The sequence below is a fragment of the Elgaria multicarinata genome, chromosome 1, assembly GCF_023053635.1.
Source record: "Elgaria multicarinata webbii isolate HBS135686 ecotype San Diego chromosome 1, rElgMul1.1.pri, whole genome shotgun sequence".
NCBI classification, from domain to species: domain Eukaryota; kingdom Metazoa; phylum Chordata; class Lepidosauria; order Squamata; family Anguidae; genus Elgaria; species Elgaria multicarinata.
Genome location: NC_086171.1, coordinates 42,978,227 through 42,996,273, shown reverse-complemented (window position 1 = coordinate 42,996,273; position 18,047 = coordinate 42,978,227). Strand labels below are relative to the sequence as shown.

General features: G+C 41.9%; 1 protein-coding gene and 1 long non-coding RNA gene across 3 annotated transcripts; one reads left to right on the top strand and one right to left on the bottom strand.

The window, feature by feature from the left end:
* Positions 1–251: 251 nt before the first annotated feature.
* On the bottom strand, positions 252–14,407 carry LOC134399042 (lanosterol 14-alpha demethylase-like). Of its 2 annotated transcripts, XM_063126809.1 has the most exons (10): positions 14,248–14,407; positions 12,782–12,880; positions 10,627–10,803; positions 9,821–9,947; positions 8,325–8,499; positions 4,888–5,007; positions 2,871–3,066; positions 1,965–2,060; positions 1,259–1,427; positions 455–709 (listed from the first exon to the last, which is right to left on the bottom strand). In XM_063126809.1, exons 1-10 carry the CDS (start codon positions 14,404–14,406, stop codon positions 537–539), a joined length of 1,491 nt encoding a protein of 496 aa, XP_062982879.1. In that variant the 5' UTR covers position 14,407; the 3' UTR covers positions 455–536. The 2 variants fall into 2 exon arrangements, with proteins under 2 accessions (XP_062982889.1, XP_062982879.1); XM_063126819.1 differs by lacking the exon at positions 4,888–5,007 and having other exon boundaries at positions 252–709.
* Positions 14,408–15,178: 771 nt separating this feature from the next.
* On the top strand, positions 15,179–18,047 carry LOC134399181 (uncharacterized). Its single transcript, XR_010025485.1, has 3 exons — positions 15,179–15,245; positions 17,169–17,308; positions 17,479–18,047. It is a non-coding gene; the product is annotated as an uncharacterized LOC134399181 (long non-coding RNA).

Genomic DNA, 18,047 nt, shown 5'->3' with positions numbered 1-18,047 from the left:
AATAAGTTTTTATCAAATGTTGCAATATATGTGGGGTTTTATTAACTGTTAGTCATATATAATGTATTAAATATGAACTGTATATTGTTTTAGAATTTTAAATCATAAATTTTAAGTATTTGTTTGTTTTTAATAATATGTGATTTTCTTGAAATGGTCAGTAGACTTATTCAATAAAGGTATTCATTCATTCATTCACTCCTTTTCCTCCTTTTTAGTATAATTAAATAACATCAGTTCTGATTTTGCCCAATTTATTCTTAACCCAGTAACTTCTTCAAATTCTTTCAACTGCTGTTTAATGCTTTCCATCTTCCCTACAGGATCTTTAATGGTTACCAAGGTATCATCTGCAAACATATTCAATTTTATTTTATTACTACTACCTATCCCTTCTATCTCCCCATCATCTCTTATTACATTTGCCAATAATTCCATAACCAATACAAACAGGACAAATAGCATCTTCTTTGACAATCTTTTCATACACAAATGTTGCTCTTCAGTATATTTGGAAGACATTACGTCTCACTTTATTATCTCCTTTTGTATCGAATGACTGGGTTATTAGGGGTGTGGACCATCGTTGTATAATTTATGGTAGGAAAATATCCATTCACCAAATCAAATTCATACAAACGCAGAAGAGTTGACCAAATTGCCTTAATTTGAACATAAGCAAAGTTTTCTCCAATGCAACGATGACGACCTAGAAGAAAATTAAAATAGCACCCTCAGTTTACATTTTTAAACATTCTTAGGGAGCAGCCCTTTTGCTGGTATGGGAGTGCATCATTTTTTTTACAAATGACAGACATTTTGGCAAACAAACAAACAAAAGCCTTTCTCCCCACCTGCCCACTCTCCAGCCACCCACTGTGTCTGTCTCCCTTTCTCCCGCATTATTGTTGCCACCGCAGCCAAGTCAGCTGGAAAAGCAGCCTCTACAGCTCTTCTAAGAGATGGTCTCACCCAAATGCCTGGCTCTGAGCCAGTCCTTGTGGGAGGAGGGGGGTGTACCACCTGTACTGTAGGTGATTCCCAGGGACAGCCTCCCACAAAGGGAAGGAGCATGGTGGCAGCGAGGCCTCCCAGTGGGGGGACGGGGACGGGCGAGCACACAATTCACTGTTCGTCTCGCTCCACTGCCTGAGCTTTTGCAAGCCACCAGTAGTCTATGGCCTTTGCAGTGAAGACCACGGCCACAGACAACTGTGAAGTTTTATCCTTTATTTAAGGTGCATTTACTGTAACTTACCAGCACCAAATGGCACATATGCAAACTTCTTTCCAGCTGCAAAGTTATTTTGGAGGTAACGGTCTGGTTTGAAGCTTAGGTTCTCTATCCAACAATCCTTAAGTCTATGATTGACAGTAGGAGATACACACACTTGATGGCCAGATGGAATTGTATAGCCAGCAACAGTCTAAAAGCAATGAGAGACTTTTATAGAGGTAGCATATATTCTGTTCTGTTTCTAATTAGCAGCCCTCCAAAATGTGCTTCAAATTCAGTTTCATAAAGATTTTGGAGAGTTGATCTACTAAGATAAAATATTTAACTCAGGTGCTACATCAGGATTGCTAGTCTATAAACCAGATATGTTGGACTTCAACTCTAATTAAACCTGACCAGCAAGGCCAGTGGTCAGAAATGGGGGAGCTGTAGCCCAAAACATCTGGAAGGCCCCAGGTTAGGAAAGGCTGCTATACACACTTAATTGTGAGTAAGCCCCATAGAATTCAAGATTGCACTGTCAATATCTTAAGGTTCAGTGTGCCACACATATAATTGCCTCTGCCCAATGGGATTAACTAATTGCTTACAAGATGAAAAATCAAGGAATACTCCACTTCTCACGCCCCATTTGTGACTAAGTTATGACTGAGAAACTGAATGTAAAACATGCTTCTCTCCTGGTATTGCCTCATGTGTTAATCCAGTTATAATAATGGTTTCTTACTTGGGGAGTTCTAGCCATCCTCATCATAGTCATTATAGGAGGTCTAAGTCTTAATGTCTCTTTCAAGCAATTGTCCAGCAAAGTCATATCTTTGAGCTACAAATAAGTAAAAGAGATCTTGTTAAAGTTATAGAAATAGAAAGAAAAAGAAAGAAAACTAACAACATTTGTGAAGTATGGTGACAAACGCTTGCTGCAAATTCCTGTAATGAGCCAGCCATAATTTCTGATACAAGCATTAAGCAAACATCTATCCAAGGGCCATTTAAAACATATTCTATCTACAAGAGTGTAGAGGGAAAACATGTATACCCTTATACCCTGAAATCATCCATGTTTCTAGTTTACTGCATGTGCTCGCATTGTAAAGTGGGAGGTTGCTAACACAGTTGTGAACAAAACGGATGGCTATGATCATCCACGCTTGCATACCTGTTTTTCCCCTCAGCTATTTACAACACTTGAATGCACAATGCACAATGCACATTTAACTCAGAAGAATACTTGGAAGATATGAGCAAGAAATGATTGAAGCCCAATTTTCATATATTTTTGCTGAGAGAAGTAGCCGGACAAGCATTTGGAATAGGTGCAAGCAGAACATATTTTGTAGTTTCTCCGAGTACCCAAAAACTAGGAAGAAGGACATTCTACAAGCAGAGCTCTTCTTCCTCTTGCAGAAGGCAGGTCCTAGATCTAACCCCGTAAAATACAATTCTAAAGCTTGCAACATTTCATAATGTCTATTTGATCCAAACAACCTCTCATTCCAGCGAGATCCTTTGGATGATTAGGTTCAGAAATAACTTCAGTAGGAAAACTCAACCAATTCTCCCTAGACATTTAAAGTTTTACAATGCATTAGCCTTACAGACAAGTTTAAAAGAAAATACAAAATCTACAAACCTGGTCATAGTTTACTGGAGGCAAATCTTCTCCACGCACTGCTTTTTGTTCCGCATAACACTTTTCTTGGAGTGATTTGTCTCTAGCTATGAAGAAGCCAAGCCAAGTGCAAGTAGTTGAAGATGTATGCTGACCTGCTAACAGCAGCCCTATAAGCATCCCTGCAATTTCATCATCAGTAAGTTGACGGCCATCTCTATATTACAAAAGAAAATCTATACGTCATGCATGCACTTTGGTATATTTAAACAATCTAGAATGCCAAAACATGAAAGCCAGGCTACAGATTTCCTGAGCACGAGTCTCCCTTTCTGAATGCAACAAATCCAAATTAATGGGAAACGAGTAAAATCCAGGAAACAATTTCAGGACTGATAAATTTTATATTTCTATATATATTTATATCCCGCCTTTCCATTACATTTGCATAATGAGGGCTGGGGAGAGTTTACAGCAGTTTCAAAAAAGTAATGAAATAAAAACAAACAGTAAAAAAGACAGGTTTAGCAGATTAAGGTAATTTAAAAAACACACAAGGGGATTAGCCACAGAAGAATCCTCCATCCAGCAGGTCAAATACCTGCTGCAATAGAAAAGTGTTGGCCAAGTGGTGAAAAGCAAAGGTAAGTTGTAGTAGATACATTGATTCTTGATGAGAAAAGCTCCAGTTTTCTTATTAGATGGAACCTCAGGCAATTCAAATTGAAAGCCACATGACAACCACACGACCTTTTAAGACCTTCATCTGAAAAGCAGGAAATTGCTTCCAAAATCTAGAGCTAAATCTAGAGCAAATTTTAACGCTTACCCATGCCTTTTCTGATATTTTTCAAGTTTACATATCACAAAAGTTAGTCTGTGCATTAAAGCAACCTTCCCCAAGCTGGCGCCCCCTGGAACTCCCGTAATTCCCAAGCAGCATGGCCATTGGCTGGGAATTATGAGCCTTGCAGGCCAAGCACATCTGGAGGGGAGCAGCTTGGGCAAGGCTGCATTAAAGGTTTTAGGACATCTTTTCATTATATAAAGTAGTAACCTAAGAAGTTTGTTCTTTCTAGTCCCTCTCAGCAGATTTTTCAGACATGGACAGACCTTTTAGGACCTTCAAGCATTCAGTGTTCTATATGCAGACAAACAGCTCTGCAAAAAATTCTAGCCCGGAGCAGCCTTGGAAGTTTGGAGGATCAGGACCAAACATCATACACAGCCTCCCCTAGTCAGGGGGCACCCGATGCACCATCAAAACCCTGCGTGATTACACACAAAGGAGCAAAAAACCTGGGTGCACCAAAAAGGGAGTGGTGCAAATAAACCCTCGGAAGTTTGCAGGATTGGGACCAAACTTCATACACAGCCTCCCCTAGCAGGGATGCACTCGAGGTCCACAGAAAACCCTGCACACTGATAAGGCCAGGTCAATGAAAGGACCTTTTTGCCAAAAAGGTGGGGGTGACAATAATTCCACGGAAATTTGCAGAAGCAAGACAAAACTTCATACACAGCATCTCCTGGCAAGGATGCATACAAGGCCAAATGACAACTCTGAGCAGGTGCTGCCTCCCAGCCAAGATGGTGTTTGACACTTGGGGAGGTTACAGAATGCACCACCAGGGGAAGGGTTAGGCTTGGTTGGGCTGCGAGAGCAATCAGTTGCTAGGCAGATCACGGAAACAGAGAGCGGTCAGCTGGAGGAGAGCGGTGGTAGAGGTTCTGACTGCTCTTGCCAAGTGGGTCCGTAGGCAACCAAAATAGCCCATGACACGATAACCCATGATGCTTTAAGTAAGCCGAACCCAGTCATTGTTTTACCGCCACCATCCCGGCTCTATTCCACTTGCCTTGCACTTGAAAACCTTCTCTTGCTCTTGTACCAATGCGGCATTCAAGTTTTGAATCCTCTCCCAATTTCTCCGATCCTAACAGATCAGATCATTGTTTCTGTATAGCCCTGTTTTTAGCCCTGTTTCCCAGGGTTTGGCCTGTAGCCTACCAAGGACATCTTAACTACTTCACATACTTGTAGGTAACATCCAGTAGCGTTTGAAGCATGTCATCCTCTTTCTCCAAAGACTGTCGGCGTTTCTGAATTACTTCATAGAAAATAGCCTTCACTTTATTGTGGGCTCTATCTCTGCGCCTAAAATTAAAAGCATCTATGTAACGAACAACATGGGCGAAGAGTAAATATTTATCAAAACCTGAAGGATTCACAGTGCTAGTTATAGGTTGTATCAATTTACAACAAGTTAAAAGAGAGCCACTGCAGTGCAGCAGTAGCGTAAGAAGACGGCCCAGAGAGCTTCGGCCATGGGGCGGTATACAAGTGTAAATAATGATAACAACAATAATAACAACTCCTTTTTTATTTAAAAGCAGTCCATAATCCAATCTGTAATTCACATTCTGGTACTAATTATTAATATATCGAAAGTTTCTTTGTTTTAAGAGAGATTATCCCATTCCACTTTACATATGCAAATGCAATTTATTCTCAGCTAATATACACAGTCTGAGGCTACATAGATATACAAAATTGGACTAGTAAAGGATGACTTCCATATTCTTTTTGGATGTATCTAAGGCTGCAAGTTCAAAATTGTTCACTTAGGGATTCTCCCCACATTACCTTTGCAACACCCGAGCCACTGCAGATAATAGCTCCTTCTTGAGTGGTAGTGACAGAAGCCTTGGGTCCCGTGGATGAGTGCAGCAATGTTCCTTCCCATGCTAGAGTTACTACTTCTAAAACCCAAGGCAATACTGGCATAGTAAGCAACAGAGGACTAAGAGCTTCTGACACTGCCTGTGTCACAGGGCAGACGCCCTGCAGCAGCTCCTAAATCATATCGATATCAGAAAAGGCCTTAGGTAGGACTGAGCCATATTAAAAATGCTGCTGTGTTTGGTAAAGTGGAATTAAATCAATGCTAGGAAACCAAATTCATAATTATTTAAGCTAAATACCAAGTATTTTATAACACTCAGGCTATGGCTAGACAAGGGGGTTGGAGGGCGACGATCTCGCGATTTTATGATCATGAGATCGTTACCCTTGTCTAACATGTGGCGTGTGGCACCCCAGGGAGAAGAGGACATCGCGCCCGCCGGTTTTTTTGTTTGTTTGTTTAAAAGGAGGCATGCACGAGCACTCGAGCGCAAAATGGAAGTGTTTTTTTTTTAAAAAAAAATACCCGCTCCCCCCACCCCACTCCCAATGGGCACAGAGCTCCTCAGGAGCTCTGTGCCCTGTGCCCGACTCCAGGCTTCTCGCGGTTACTCGTGAGGAGCCAGGAAAAACCACAACGCCCACCCACACGCAGTCTAGGGATCATCCCGAGACCAGGGAAAAAGAGGGGGAAAGGCTTTGCCAATATCCCAGGGAAATGAAGGGATCTTCCCTCCCTGCTCCCAGAATCCCGTGTGTCATGTGAACGCACAGGGATGATCCTGGGGCGATCCCCAGGATATCGCCTGGTCTAGCCATGGCCTAAGTCTACCTACTACCTATTTCATATTGGTATGGAAATAAAACATCAAGAAGTACAGTAATACAAAATGGAATTGAGTTGAATACTAGTAAATATCTGAGATGCTGACACAGAGGAATACCGTACCAATTTATTCGGAAGAACAATTACATGATCTGCAACATCCCAAATCTCTTACGAATGATTAGGAGATTGTGGGAATAGGTTGCAGAATCACAAACTCTCTTCTGCCTCAGTCTTCTCCTCATCTGTATTCTATCAACTGCCATTCACCATGACAACATTTAAGGGATATAAGAAGCACTAAAATTAACCATAGTTAATGCTAACCAGGTTGCCTGGGAAGCATGGAATCCACTAAAGTTACCCTATGGCAAATTCTCACCCACTTATTCCTGAAAAGGGTTCCTATATTTTCTTGGGCAGCTCCCTCCACTGCTCTCCTGCATCTAGTTCAGCGTGATGTAACCATATTCCTATTGTTGTGCCTCTCAGTTGCTCATGCTTTCAATGGGAGGAGAAATGAGCAACAAACGTCTCTTTAACCTGTATAGAGACCACCGCTGTGAAACAAACCCCTAGTCAAAACTATGCAACTAAGCAAGACAACTGTCTGTTCAAAAAGAAAAGAAATAGCGTCTCAATTGTCTATAACTTCAAAGCGGCTGGAGTGGTGGTAGTTTCTGGCATAATCTCTCCGAATTTCTCACAGCCTCTGTCCGCGCTGAGCGTTTCAGCTTCCGGCGGACCCTAGCATCAGTTAGCGCATCAGAATGCTCGCCCCAGAAGCTCCCTCCCTTTCCACTGAGCTTGTAGGATTTGGCCTTGAAGAAATAAGCTCTGGAGGGGGGCAACTGCCAGCTGAGGCCTCTCCCATGAGAGCTTCCTCCCCCACTGGCACTGGCTGGCTGGTGTCTGACATGGCATCTTCCAGTTCTGAATCTGACTGATTACCTGAAACACCTTCTGCCAACACAGGGGCATTAGGGTTAGACATGACACCTATCCAGTTTCAAGCCTTAGTTAAAAAGTGACCGTAATTAGTGTTAGCCACAATTAAAACTGATGAGGCGAGTTCATGCACAAGAGCCAACTCATAACCCTGTGGCCCACTCTCAACAGTGATTAAGTATTGGGACTTCTTGTAGACTTCTTTATGTTTGTGCTTAGTTATTATTATTATATTTATTATTATATTTATTTGTATCCCGCTTTCCCCCCAATACTGGGCCTTAGCTGAGGGACAGGTTTCTAAGAACCAGTACGGTGCAGCTGTTTGTGTCCCAGACTGTGATCGAATCCCTACTCTGCCATACAGACCGTATTCTTCCTTATGAGCCTGCCTGTGCTTTGAGAACTTCTGGGGAAGACCTTCTTTCAGTCCCACCATCTTCACAGGCACTCCTGGTGGGAACATGGGAGAGGGCCTTCTCGGTGGCTGCTCCAGTGCTCTGGAACTCTCTTCTTAAGGAAGCTAGACTGGCTCTCTCCTTGATGTGCTTTCGGAAGCAGGCAAAAACTTCTTTGTTCTGGCAGGCCTTTGGCAAATAATCTGGGCCTCTGTCTATGTTAAGGACTTGTAAAATTGCTGTGTGTTTTAAATGTTTAATGTTTTCAAATTGTAATATATTTAATATATTTTAAACTTTTGTATATTTGTTTTCATAGGTTTTAAAATGTATATGTTTTAAATTTTGTAAGGCTGCCTTGAGGCCAAGTATTGGGCAAAAGGTGGGATACAAGTAATAATAATAACAACAACAACAACAACAACAACAACAACAACTATAATAATAATGCAAATCACTGAATGACCTGGGACCAGGCACAATCTCTCAACCTAACTTAACTCATAGGGTTATTGTGAGGATAAAATAGAGAACCATGCATACAGCCCTGAAATCATCTTTGGAGGAAAGGATGTGTTTCATTAACAATATTCTCTGCTGATTAAGTTGTTTAGTACCTGAAGCTGGGCAAAGGCAGCCAACGTGGCAAAAGCCAGGCAGCGTGAGTAAATCCCCCATCCAGATCAGCATAGAGTTGTGCTACCTTCTCATTGAGAATGCTTCTTATCTCCTTCCCATGTAAACAGTGACTTGCTGTCAAAATGAATAGTTCTGAAAATGCTTTAAACAAGTCTGTGGAAGGGAAGAGGGAAGAGTTTACACAAAAACATAAAGGGAAGAATAAACATTTTACAGTCTTACTTCATGAATTACAAAATTGGATGAATACGCAAAGATAGATCTAGGATGTTCTGACTGCTAGTGCACTACTTTTAGGGCAGAAGGGAGGCAAATTTCCTGGGCGGGGGCAGCTTGCCATCTTCTCCCCACCCCCACCCCAATTCCAAAGAGAAGAACAGACACAAAAAGGTATGTTACCGTTGAATGTTATACTCCAATTTTGTTAAGACTAGTGAACTGACAGCCTAAAAGCCAGAAATCTAAAATCCACGTGTCCTGAAATGTAAAACCCATTCCTGAACACAGGCCCACTTTGTGGACGTGACATCAGAAGTGGAAACACTCACCAAATGTTGAGTGGATCATGTTGCATGGGCATTTTCAGTTGCAATGCAACCTTAAACAGTGAGCACACCACACCACACCAACCTCTTTAGGGCAAATAAACATACCAGTTGCTACACCTCTGCAGGAAAAATCGTAAAGGCACTCAATTGGAGGAAAACACTGTATCAGGCATGGGCTGTCTAACCCTATAATAGTTTCTGAAAGTACTCCCCTCACATGAAAGATGATCTGAGGCCATGACACAAGAAAGGAGAATACAACGTTAGGGTAGGCTTTCTAAGTGACGAATCCTGTAAGCTTGCCTGCACAGCTCTTATTAACCTTATCATAACAGAATTAGACTAAAGGAAGGGAAATACCTCAGGATCAAGGAGGCCACTAGAACCAAGTAGTACCCCATGACAAATTCTAATCCAGCTACTACTTTTAAGTTCTTCCCCAAAGGAATTTCCCACATTGTACTTGGGCAGCTTGATCCACTGTCATAAGACGATGCAATAATCAGACCAGAACCTTGGTCTGATTATTGCATCATCTTATGCAATAATCATACCCAGTTACCTCTCCTCTGCCCCAACATGTACAAAAGAGTATTTTCTCTATTCACAGATTCTCTCCCTTACCTCAACAGGGCTCTTTTGTCAGCTGGGTTTTTTTAAATGTTTTTGCCACTGTTGGCAAGAGGATGGCAGGGGGTAAATATTGTATGTGGCTTGCAGAACACATGTCGCCTACTTCTGGTCTAGAGTTTGGTGCATGCACTGTGGTTTTTATTGTCACTGTTATTTTATTTTTTTGCCCTTAAGCTAGCAACTGAGACATTTATTTACCCTAAAGAAGTTGGTGTGGTGTTTTCTGATTGCATTGACTGGTTCAGAATGCTCGAGTTCAGATGTAAGGATATCATTTGAAAAGCTATGCTTACTTCTTTCTCCACTGTCTCCCCAAGTTTTAAAGTATTCCATAGTTTCTTTTTCAATTATTGGTACATGGTTTTTTAACTGGCTGATATTCAGCCCAGATTTTAGCATCTTCTTCTGCTCCAAAAATACCTTCAAACACAAACAAAGTAGAAATTACAAGGCAAAGAATTCGGCTTATACATTTTAGGCAGGGCCAAACCAAAGTTAAACAGTTATGCCCCACTGATTTTAGAAGAACTTTATTCCCACACTGGAATCAAACTAGTCACAAGGACACGGAATAACGGGCTCAAGTTAAAGGAAGCCAGATTCCAGCTGGACATCAGGAAAAACTTCCTGACTGTTAGAGCAGTGCGACAATGGAATCAGTTACCTAGGGAGGTTGTGGGCTCTCCCACACTAGAGGCCTCCAAGAGGCAGCTGGACAAGCATCTGTCGGGGATGCTTTAGGGTGGATTCCTGCATTGAGCAGGGGGTTGGACTCGATGGCCTTGTAGGCCCCTTCCAACTCTGCTATTCTATGATTCTATGATTCTAAGGCAGCTTTTAGATTATCAGATAAAAACAGAAAATAAATACATAAATAAATATAATAAACCCTGAGTGAGAGTATCAGCAATTCTGGAGTGAGCATTCAACATAGGGTTACATTGTCAGCAACTCTGGCATTGAGAATTAGATTGGCTAATTCGTTAAGCTTTTACGGTGATAATCAGAATGCACTTGTGTAAGAGCAGTTGTTGACATGGCAAGATTGTTTTAGATGTTTTAGATAAGCAATTAATGAACGCATTCACATGACACATACTGGGTTTGGTATATCGTAAGCTACTCCTTTGCCAAAGACAGGTGTGGTTAGCCGTGAATACACATCTTCTGCATTCAGATCTTCATTTTTACTATTGAACAGAAGAGCAGCAGCATCACTACCCAGGAGATACGTAAATGTCTTCCCCACCATAGTAAAGCTAAATACAGGTCCATACTGTAGAGACAAATCATGTGGTTAGGGAATGAAGGAAAGAGGTAAAAACAAAAACAGCAATTCAGTATCTGATAGCAAAAATTACCATGAAAACCTTCACTAACACCCATATAGTTTAATTGTTTAAAAATATACATATCATGGCTATACAACAACAACAGCAAAAACAACAAAATCATGCAAAAAATAACGAGACTTAATTAACCACCACCTGATTGATCTACGATGTTTAGAGAGCAATCCTACCTGTGGCAGGAGGTGGGGGACTTGGAGGGGCAAAAATATTGAAACCCTGGCAGACTCATGTACCCCCCTCCCCACCGCCTTTCCTCTATATTTTTAATGGGAGAGAATTAATCTATGCCAGCTCCAGGGCTGGCATAGATCTGAAGCTGGTTTGAGGACAACGTCTGTGGACTGGGATCCAGAGCTGCCCTCTGGCAAATCTCCAGCATGCCTCCCACACCCCACTTTTCTGAAGTCAGAGTTCCAATAGAGGGCAGCCAGCCACAGATGTTTCTGCAACAGCTGGAAGGGGGATTCCAAGGTTGGATATCCCTTTCTAAGGATGGAACTCTCTCTCCATCCTCCGAGGGAGGGCTCTAACATATCCTACGGCCTCTGAGATGCCCTCCCAGGGATCACAGGGCTGCAGCTTCAAGGGTCCAATCCTTTGCACATTTGTCAGGGAGTACATTTTACTCATCTCACAAGATTTCTGTAAGAATAAAATGGGGAGGAACACTATATATGCTGCCTTGAGCTCCTTAGAAGGCAGACTATGAATTTAATAAATAAATTGTTCCAAGTAAACATGCACAGGATTGAGCAGTGCATCATATTAACATTTAAGTGCTGGTATTAACATTTAAAGCCCTAAACGGCTTGGGGCAAGGCTATCTGAAGGAACCCCTCCTCCCATATGTACCTGCCCGAACCCGAAGGTCATCCTCTGGGGTCCTTCTCCGTGAGCCCCTGCCAAAGGAAGTGAGGCAGGTGGCTACCAGGAGGAGGGCCTTCTCTGCTGTGGCACCCCGGCTGTGGAATGAGCTCCCTAAGGAGGTTCGCCTGGCACCTACACTATATTCTTTTAGACGCCAGGTGAAGACCTTTTTATTCTCCCAGTATTTTATCAGTCTATAAATTAATTTTAACTTTGCTGTTTGAATTTTTTTTTTAAAAAAAATGTATTTCTGCAATGCTGCTGATTTTATCCTGGTTGTGGTTTTATATTGTATTTTATACTGTTGTTTTATTCATTGAATGGTCTTAATTTTTGTGAACCACCCAGAGAGCTTCGGCTATTCGGTGGTATAGAAATGCAATAAATAAATAAATAATCATATTAACACTCCAGGGATGGCTTATTCAAGTAGCCGAAGGGAGCTTGTGAAGAATAAGGGAGGACTGGCTGTACGTGTTGGGCCCTGAAGCTGTGTTTGCTTCTGTCACTGCCAACCAGGTACTTAAAGTAGGGCTGCCAGAGGCTGCTGATGGGGAAAGACGACTTATGCCAAGACAGCTGTAATGTTTGGGGATCGCCCTTATAAGCGGAAGGATTTGGTTCACTGAAAGGGGTAATTGGTCCCATCATATGATGGCCTCCGCTTTGAAGGTGTCAAAATTTATTTATTTATTAAATAAATCAGTAAGATCCTCCCAAGCAGTTTTGTCCTTCATTAGAACTAAAAGTGGTAATGTGATTAGAGATGTAAAGGCCCGAAAAAAATCAGGGGCAAGGGGACAGTTTTTTTCCCAAGGACTGTTTTTGTTTCTTTCTGAAAAAATGAAGAGCTTTGGATTATGAAATATTTTCTTTTAGAACGTAAGACAAAGTATTTATATACTGTTACCCAGCCTTTACTCCACCAAAATGATTGTAATAGTAACACTTTTATAGAAAGACTAGAAATGTACAATGTCTGGACATAATGAAGCCATGAGGAATTTTTTTAAAAATCCTCTCTGAAAGACTCACCTTTTTGTAGGCATTTTCCAAAAAATCGATAGGATTTTTCCAAAATGCAATTGCATGCCCTAAAAGGGGGATATTCGATGAAATATATGGTGGATACTTCTATAGAAAAAAGGAAGCAAAGCCAATTGATAACAGTTTCGTAGAGATGTAAAAATCATGGTTGAAGATGTTCAAAATGATCTGTGCATCAGATCGAGAGATATTTAGGGTGGATACTTTTGAAATGAAAGCCCTGTACGATAAACTGTAAAATCATACAATCCTAAGAACGTGGACGTATAATGAGATATCACTCATCATTCCGTAAGTGTTGGGGTAAACCCCATGTTATTATACATTTTATTAATCCCCATTAAAAATGCAACTTTTTTGTTATTGAGTATTCTTTCAAAAGTCATATAGTTTTTGAGTAAATCATGGTTAAACGTCACACATAACCAATGTGAACACTGATTTTATACTTTCAAATGAAATTATCTCCAAAACTAATGGAGTTAACAAAAATGTGTAATTACAAAAAGTATTTGTCATTAAATTTGAAACATTTCAGAAAAAAATCATCTCTGTAACATAAACGGGTGAGAAGTTATGCATATTTAAATGTGGCAACTACATAATAGTGTGGTAGCCATGTTGATGATGTCATCATGCAGCCCCCCCCCCCCTGGAATTTTGTAAGACTCACTTTTCTGAGACACTTATGTCATATATAAACAAAAAATATTCACTAAGCTTTTGCACTCTTCGGGTAAATAAATCCTGCTCTGGCTCCTGGACTATTACACTAAGAATCTGCCTTCCTGGTTCTACCTAGGAATATACTTTGCCCCTGCTGTGCCCCCTCTGAATTTTTTTTTCTAGTGCTGCCACTGTACAGTGTATTTCTGTCACCCCACACACTTGCCTTCCTAGGGGAATACTGAACAGCAGCTGCCTTTGAATCCCCACTCATTCGCTTCTAAAATAAAAGATGCTGAGGCTCAAAACTTCCTGGAACTCTGGAAAACTGCTTTGGGAACAGAAAAGGGCGCAGCGCGGGCGGGGCGCATGTGGCTTTCTGTACATGCTCAGAAGATCTCTCATTCTTCCTTGGGGAATACTGAGGAGCTCCCTTTGAATCCGCACTCACAGACATCTAAAATGAAAGACTTAAAACACCCCTTACTCTGCAAAATAGAATCCTGCTCTGTAAACAAAAAATGGGGAGTAGGGAGGATAGGAGAGAGACCGCAGCATTCTGTACATGTTCAGAGGACCTTTCGTTCTTTATTACGTTAAACGTTATCGACTCACATTTCCCCTCCACACTCCTGGCTTTCCATTGGTACGGGGGATCCAAAATTAACCGTGTTACTCCTTTCCCCTCTTAACCCGAACGACCCCTGACCCTTGGGGACACCTCCCCGAGAAGAAGGCGGCGGCAGCAACGCCGATGCTGCGGCTGCCAGTCCAATCCCCGCACCTACCTGGCCGGTGCTGGAGGGCTGCCCGTGGCGGGAGCCGAGCTGCAGGAGGTAACCCAGCCCCAGGGCCAAGGCCGAGGCGGCCAGCAGCAGGGACAACGGGCCGCCGGTGGCGACCTTCAGTAGAGAGTCGCCCACCTCCAACAAGCCCAGCAACGCCATCGCCTCAGGATGCTCAGCCCAGACTGCCGGCGCTCCGATATCCCTGCTCCTGCTCCTGCTCCTCCTCCTCCGTCCCTCCTTTGTGGGCGCTGGGCTGATCTCTGCTCATCTGATGAAGCCAATGGGGGACGCGCCGGAACGGAAGACCACCTCGATTGGAGGAGAAGGAACCGGAGCGGCGCTGACGTAGTTGCGGTAAGCACCTACACCTATGGGATTGGAGCTGGATTTGGTCGTATTGCGGGTAGACCCATTGAAATCAATGGCACGTAAATTAGGCATGGCCAAGTTACGTCCTGTTGATTTCATTGGGTCTATGATTTAGTATGACTACATTTAGATCTCACCTAAAGATGCTTGTTTTAAAATATATTTATACATCCATTTCCAGGGCAGCTAACAAAGTAAAAATGAAACTATAAACAAAGCAAAAAATGCACTCAGAAGTAAGACCCAATGAGTTCAACGGTACTTATTTCCAAGATTGGCCCGTTCAGAAGACATCTTAAACCACAGCTTTAGGTGGTTAAGCCAGAAAGCCAGGCTGTTTTCAAAAGACACTTAAACCATGGCTTTAACCATGGTGAATAAGGCTGTGGTTAAAGCCGTGGTTTAAGGTGTCTTCTGAACAGGGCCTAAGTGTCCCAATCTTAGTAGGGATCAAGTCCCATCGATAAATAAAAGTTAATATGCTGAATTTTCCCAATCAACGTAGGGGTACCCAACCTTTTTGGACCTGGGGGCAAATCTGGGAATTTGATAAAACTGCTGTGACATTCTTCTCATAGATCCAAATCAGAGCTGGAGTCTCTCAGATCTCCTTTTGGTTATCAACATAGGTTATCAACATAGACAAAGACCTGGACTGCCTGACAAAGACCTGGACTGCTAAAGAAAATTAGTATGTAACTTTTTTTTCTTTTCTTTTTTACCTCAACTCATATTTTCTGAGGAGGTGTAGTTCTGAGCACCAAGTGCTGGAGATAAAATTAATTGGAATAAGTCGTCTTTATGCCATACTTTGAGAGCTTTCCAGAGGCTGTTGCTAGAAACTGACAGCTGGACACTGGCAGGATCGAGCAACGCCCTTCTTAGGCATCTTCGAACTCACACACTTGAGTCTTTGCAGCTCCACTACCGTTCTACATTTGTTTTCTGAGAAGGTTTGCAAAGTGGCAGGGGTCCCTTTTTTATTTCGGTTACACTTCTGTAGGATGCCATTCCCCACCCCCACCCCATTTATTTATTTGAGATTATTAAGCCTTTGTGTTCCTTTTTTTCTTCTTCCAAACACCTGAAAAACCTTTAGTGTTCTATACACATCCCCAAGAATCGTACAAACCCTGCAGGATCCAGCCAGATCTCCTCCTGACCCAGGGTTCTAGCTTGGAGCCAAAAGGCTGCATACAGAGCCCAGACTTTTCAAGGCTCATCTCCCAGCACCATTCCCTTGTGGTCTACTCAAAGTCTCTTCTGAAGATTAGGGAACTTTCCAGAGCGTCATTTGTTATACAGCTCAAGGAGGTGCAGCCAGAAAGGAGCATCAGCAGAGCCCTGTGGAAGCACTTCCATCAGGAAACGAAGACCTCCTGGAATACTGGCCTCTGTTTTTAACTGCAGAGTTTTTAACTCTGGGAAACTTAGAAGCAGAGCGTAAAGGCAACAGCCTTCTTCTGTTTGTCCCCAGCACCTAGTTTTCAGAGGTATATTGCCCAGCAAATGGGTTAATTATGAATTCTTCTTTCCTCTTCAGGGGATAATCTCAATAACTGACAATGTACAATGGGAATCTGATAGACTTTATTCCTTGCGTTTATCCCTGGAAAATGTCAATGCCAGCTTGGCAACAGTTGACCCAATTAGCTTCTCCACAAATTGATTCCCCTGTTTAAGAAGCTTTAACTTGTTCTACCTATTTGGAAACCCTTTATACTTTAATTTTGCTGCAGAGGCATGAACAAATTTCTCATTAGACGGAAAGATGTATACCAGCTAGCCAAGGATGCAGTGAGAGAACTGCTGAAAGTACATTAGAAATAGTATGAAAAGAGTGAACTTTTTCCACCTTTTTTCCATTGCACTAGAATACAGGTCACCCAATTGGAAGTATAATCAGGACAAAGTGTTTAATGTTTAATTGATTTAGAGAATTTAGTACCACAACCTGTGTTATAAGCAAATACCTTAGGTGACTTTTAAAGGGGATTAGAAGCATTATTGGAGGATCAATGCATCAACAGCACCCAACTATAGTTCTTAAATGTCCCATATTCAGAGGTTGTGTACATTTTGAATAGAATCTGGGGACAGGCAAGTTTTGTGCCATTTATTGCGTGCCCAGTGGCATGGCATTGGCCACTTTTGGAAACAGGATACCAGAATAGTTGGACCTTTGGCCTGATCCCCCTAGTTCCCATGTCATACTGTAAACAAAGCTAAGCATGTGCAATTGAAGCAACCTGTTTACCTGCCTCCCCCTCCCATCGTGCCCCATATTGTATTTTAGATTCTGAGCTTCCTTGGGAGAAGGACCTGTCCTCTTATACTCTATAAAAGGCCATGCACACGGGATAGCAGGGCAACTCTCTTGCTTTTACAGCAGCTAAGGAATAAATAGCTGAGAATTTTAAATGGACAGACCTGCTGTTCTTATTCAGGGTAGTGGCTATATGTTTATATCCATGTGTTTGCTACATTCTGAAAGCATTTTAGAACAACTCCCTTTCACCAATAATTTTCACTGCTTCTCTCTCAACCCCAAGGTACCAAAGTAGCCATGCTGATTTAAGCCCAGTTTCCCTCGCATGTTCTCAGCTGCAGAATTACGATCCTGACAGAGCTTTAACAGATTATATTAAACGTCTGGAAGCTCTACAGAGGCGACTCGGCAGTGTACAGTCAGGTAAATATTTTAACGATTGTCCTCTGGTTTGTTTCCATATGACTCCTGCATTACGTTACCTTGAAGTGCTGCTTGCGTTGGCCGTTAAGTTCATTGTAGGTTCCTGATCGTTGAAGCTATTTCCCCCACCCCACCCTTATTGATAATTTGTGTATATTTCTGCTCCACAGCATCTTCTTCACATACTCAACTGCATTCTGGTATCAGAAGATAATCTTTGCAACATTTCACCACTGGTAGTGACATCGAATGAAATGCCTTTTGCAAATCTGTGCTGCTGCTGCTGTTGCTGTGCTTTTGTATAATGTGTATATTGTGGGACCAACATGAACACAGCTCAACGATTGTATGCAGTTCACCTTGCTGGCACCTCTACAAAGACTGGAACTGATGTATATAGGCACTTTTTGTGATCATTCAAAACTGATCATTAAATTTCATGTATATTTGTGGAATTCTAATTTAAACAATTAAATTATTAAAGTGTGTATTTATCACATGAGTGCGAGGATGAAACCTTTTATGTATTGAGATTGCAGAATGCGTATTTCCAAGTGCACAACATTTTCTGAGAGATAAGTGAATGACTTTTCATGATTTTATTCTATTTGCTACTGGCACTGCAGAGAGAAATATCACTTGTAGAGACCTATTTTTGTAAAGGTAGAAGTTTTGAATTTTATGGGTATTTTGTCAAAAGTACTGAAATAAAGATGCTTTCATCCTTTTAAAAACTAGA

What these genes read in the sequence shown, in the direction of transcription:
- LOC134399042 (XM_063126809.1), bottom strand. Translation starts at nt 14,406, where the DNA reads ATGGCGTTGCTGGGCTTGTTGGAGGTGGGCGACTCTCTACTGAAGGTC. An exon ending in CTTACGATATACCAAACCCA is followed by an intron (nt 9,948 to 10,626) that starts GTATGTGTCATG and finishes TTGTGTTTGAAG; the next exon opens with GTATTTTTGGAGCAGAAGAA. An exon ending in GGGAGACAGTGGAGAAAGAA is followed by an intron (nt 8,500 to 9,820) that starts GTAAGCATAGCT and finishes TCCCTTCCACAG; the next exon opens with ACTTGTTTAAAGCATTTTCA.